The 4,174-nt window shown below is 49.2% G+C and overlaps 1 protein-coding gene across 1 annotated transcript; it reads right to left on the bottom strand.

Annotated features, from left to right (window-relative positions):
- Nucleotides 1-2,013: 2,013 nt before the first annotated feature.
- LOC147438291 (uncharacterized) lies at nucleotides 2,014-3,812 on the bottom strand. Its single transcript, XM_086487584.1, has 2 exons — nucleotides 3,297-3,812; nucleotides 2,014-2,742 (listed from the first exon to the last, which is right to left on the bottom strand). The coding sequence occupies exons 1-2, from the start codon at nucleotides 3,672-3,674 to the stop codon at nucleotides 2,026-2,028; spliced, it is 1,095 nt and encodes a 364-aa protein (XP_086343710.1). The 5' UTR covers nucleotides 3,675-3,812; the 3' UTR covers nucleotides 2,014-2,025.
- Between the last annotated feature and the right edge of the window lie 362 nt (nucleotides 3,813-4,174).

The following is a 4,174-nucleotide window of genomic DNA, read 5'->3' as shown; positions in this document are numbered from 1 at the left end:
GCCCGGCTCTCCCTCTCTCTACTTGCTGCTCCCGGTCTTCGCTCTGCACTCCTGTCAGACGCTCTCCAGGCTTACGGGTGACAGCCTCGCGTGACCACGTCATCAGAGCTCCATCCAGCTCTACTAATTTGAACACACATATTGCTCAAAGTACATATAAATCTAATTACTGACTAGGATGATTCCCCCCTCCTTTCCACTTCATAACCTCACACATACAAAAACACAGAGAGAGAGAGAGAGAGAGAGAGAGAGAGAGAGAGAGATGTAGTGCACACATGGAACGATCAATCGTGCGTCCGATGGCAGAGTGAACACATCTACCGGTTGTCACTTTGCGCACCTGAGCTGCTTCAGCCAGCGATCGTTGCTGGCTGACTGATTGCTGATCTTCAATGTGTAGAGCAGGCAGTCACAGCTTTTGCAGACCTGGAAGTGTTGCATGTTAGCTCCCACCATGCGAGCAGAGGGAACGGTTGCTGAACGGGATTGGGGGGGGGGGGGGGGGGGGGGGGGGGGGGCTCCAATTGTGGCCACAATGGTGGCTATCCATTTCTCTACGTGTAGAGGCGTGGTGGGCCTTGCTGAACTGGAGCACTCTTTTACCCTTTGTGATCGGCGCATGTGCGCACCATGAGAGAGAGAGCTCACGCACTTCCCTCGTGTCCCAGCTTCAACAAGCATGGACGAGCACACAGTACTTATAAAAGAGCGGCAGGTCGGCAACTGCCCGCCCACAGCCCTCGCAGACCTTTCGAGACAGACAGAGTTCCAGACTCCAGAGAGAGACCAGGAACCAAGTTCCACAGAGAGAGAGAGAGAGAGCTCGTAAACCCGTAAACCAAATCTTTTTTTTTAAAGGGGGGGGGGGGGGGGGGGTTTGCACACATGTGGACTAAAAAGCGCATGCATGCAGCATAATTGTGATCTGCAGCTCCCTTAGTGTCGAGGTTAAAGGGCTGATCCGACTCACCATCGAAAGTGCAATACACAGTTTTCTCTCCTCTTTCCCCCCATGACCCACTTCATGAACAGCAATAGAAACAGGAGCATGCCTTTGTGCCCCGAAATCTTTGACTTTTCTAAAACAAGCCTTAGTGAAGAAGGGAGTTATGCATAAAATTGACCCTTTTGCATGTGAAGCGTTGAAGATTGAAATCTGCTTTGGTGTCTTAGGGTGGGTTCAGACTAGGAGGCAGAAGAAAAAAGCAAAGGGGCGTTCTTCCTCCATGGCAAAACTTAATTGGCTTGAGTTGAGGCACTCTTCCGCCGGGCCCTCCATTTTCCTTCCAACACCCCCCCCCCCCCCCCCCCCCCCCCCCCCCCCCCCCCCCAATTGGGTAGCTCCTAGCATCCACCACCTCTAGCCTTTTTCAGATGCAGCACTTCCTTTAAACTTTGTGCACCTCACAAAACATAAAATGCTCTGTCCAACATATCTTAATTCCAAACCTAGGAGCCTATGATCCAGAAGTGAAGAATGGCCCACAGCAGAGTGGTCCCATTATTAATGGGAACAAGAACTAAGGTAATCGATAAGACAAAGAGCTACAATGTTTTTCCTTACAATAGTTAAACAAGTCCCAATGTGTGCCTACATTGCCAGGATGAAGAAATCCTCATACACAGAAGTAAACAAACATGAGAAGAACCTTTGATCTTGCAAATAGTGACAGGTCACAGCATGGTTGAAGGGAACAATGTGATGCCAAACAAAACAAGTTGACAATTCAAAGAAGATATACCATGCCCAGTGAGCCACCAAGCCACTTTGACCTAAAATTATACAATAGTAACCATCCATACTACCAAGGAAAATAATGATTACAGGAACCGATCACAACATACATACGTCCACCACAAACTGCCAGTATCATCCATGCATGGTGCATAACTCAACTCCTAACTGAACAACAAGATTAACACGAGCATCGTGGTACAACACCTGTATGGATAGACCTAATTACTTTAATACTATCATGGCACAAGAATAAGAATGAGCCTCGACAAGGATTCACAAGAAGCTTATCGTGATGAATCAGTAGATAATGAGAGGTCATCAGGTGAGAGCTCAAGCCGAGGTCTCTTTTTTACAGAAGAGGTCGGAGCACCACAGTCGAGAATTATGGGATTGAAGCACCGGGGGCAAGTGGGATTACTCTTTTTCAGCAAAACATACATCAAGCACTTCGAGCAGACAGCTGTAGCCATGGTAGACTCACTAACCATCTCTTGAATGCTAGCAGGCCTGTCATTCTCACGTGCAGCGGGCTGCCACTTCCATGTCTGTACTCTGCTAAGCACAGAGAAATCCCGGCTATTTATTGTTGATGATGCAGGCTTAAGACTTTGAGAGGATAAAATATCTGGCGCTTCACTCGCAAGCCTGCTCCTGTTGTCGCTTGTTAGTCTTAAATCCAGGTCGAGGCACAGAGGCCCCTTGTCTGGTGAGCTCGGCCTTTCCTCCTCCCAATACACCTTGGCATCCACCTTCATGAAGGCCGACGGTCCTCTGCCCACTGCATTTGGAGTTGGCGGTGGTATGACTTTACCTAGCATCCAATTTGAAGTCCAGTCAACCTTCTGCTCATCTATTTGCACAGTTTGTTCACCTGTTTTTCTCGCTCTTGCACAATGTTGCTTCATGTCACTCGATTGTGTGGATAGCCAACAGGCCATTCTTGGTAAGTTCCCTGTTTTGTTTGTCATCATTTCACACTTCTTGATGAAGACTTCGCCTGACTGCAAGCCCAACACACAAAATGGGAGTGAGAGAAAGGAAAAACACAACATCAGCACTTCAACAGGAAAACACCGTAGAAAGACATAATTAGTAACAGCGGTAGCACAAAAACAGGCATACTGTGCTGTGGAGAATGCTCTTCCATAAACAAGGGGTATACGAAAAAACAAGGACAATGTTGTTAAGCAAAGCACAACTCAGGTGCCTGTGAATTCACCAAAGGGACACTCTCGCTCCTGCGCCAGGCCAAAGAGACCCCATACAAACACACTTCTATACAAGGCATCATCTGCAAACAAGATTTTTACGCTCGCTACTGAGGTTCAACTAACTGACAATCTGCCAAAAATATTCCAATAGAGATACTCACTTCCGCAGAATTAAAATGGCAAGTCCAAATAAAAACTACAGACATGCATGCTGAACATACAGACATCTTCAAATGTAAGAAAGGTCAGAGACTCTGCTTCCGTTGCCGTTCACAAGCACCAACCACTAAAAGGATACATTAGAAGCCATACATGAACCCAGTAGCGGCAGTAAGGAAGCATACCTTGAGATCGAGGCAGCGTTCCCATCCAGATGGGAGAGGTTTGTTAATCCCCGGGTCAAAGAAGGCACCAAAGTCTGAGACGGGGGCACGACTGCCAATAAAGCTAGAAGGCCCCGGAGAGGGGGGCACAACAGCCACAGTACCCATCATGAGCTTTTGTAGGCGCGAGGGGTCGACAGTCCAAGGGGAGGCAGCTGGGGGGCGTGTTGCAGAAGAAGCGGCAGCGGCAGCGGCAGCGGCAGCGGCAGCCGCAGAAGGGGGCAGGAACTGAAGCTCCAGGGGTGGAGAAGGGGATGGCATCATCGGAGGGGGAGGCGGTTTCAGGGGCCACGCCCAGTCGCCTCTGCTGGCGGTATTAGATGTAGTGGCCGCGGTCATGGAAGGAAGTCCTCTGCGCTGCGAGTGCAAAACCCCAATTCACAAAGAAGTGGAGCAGGAGACTCTCTCTCTCTCTCTCTCTCTCTCTCTCTCTCTCTCTAAACCGAGGAACGCCCAAATTCGCCCAATACGCAAGAAGCAGAGCACGCGCGCCCCCCCTCCGCTCGCTCGCTCTCTTGGCCTACCTTCTCTTATTAGAGAGCTGCCACCTGCGCAGCGCCGCAGAGAAGATGGAACAGGGGAGCCGCCCTTCTTTTGTGACTTGTCTCCCTCTCTTTCTCTCTCTACGTTCTAAGCCTAACCCTCCATTCTAATTTAAGGCCCAAGACTCGAGAGTAGCAGTGGCCTGCTGCATTGTTGGTTGCTATTTGTGCTGCTGCATTGCGGATATCGTTGAATGTGGGGCTGCGGGCATAATTCAAAACTACGATAAAGCTGTGTAGCAGAATATACTGTATTTCAGTCTTTGCCATTTCTCTTTTTACATTAGCTCTACATTT

This window comes from Adiantum capillus-veneris, chromosome 17 (genome assembly GCF_014529385.1).
Source record: "Adiantum capillus-veneris isolate H3 chromosome 17, ASM1452938v2, whole genome shotgun sequence".
Classification (NCBI taxonomy): domain Eukaryota; kingdom Viridiplantae; phylum Streptophyta; class Polypodiopsida; order Polypodiales; family Pteridaceae; genus Adiantum; species Adiantum capillus-veneris.
This window is presented reverse-complemented; position numbering and strand designations above follow the sequence as displayed.

What these genes read in the sequence shown, in the direction of transcription:
- LOC147438291 (XM_086487584.1), bottom strand. Translation starts at nt 3,674, where the DNA reads ATGACCGCGGCCACTACATCTAATACCGCCAGCAGAGGCGACTGGGCG. An exon ending in AACGCTGCCTCGATCTCAAG is followed by an intron (nt 2,743 to 3,296) that starts GTATGCTTCCTT and finishes TTGGGCTTGCAG; the next exon opens with TCAGGCGAAGTCTTCATCAA.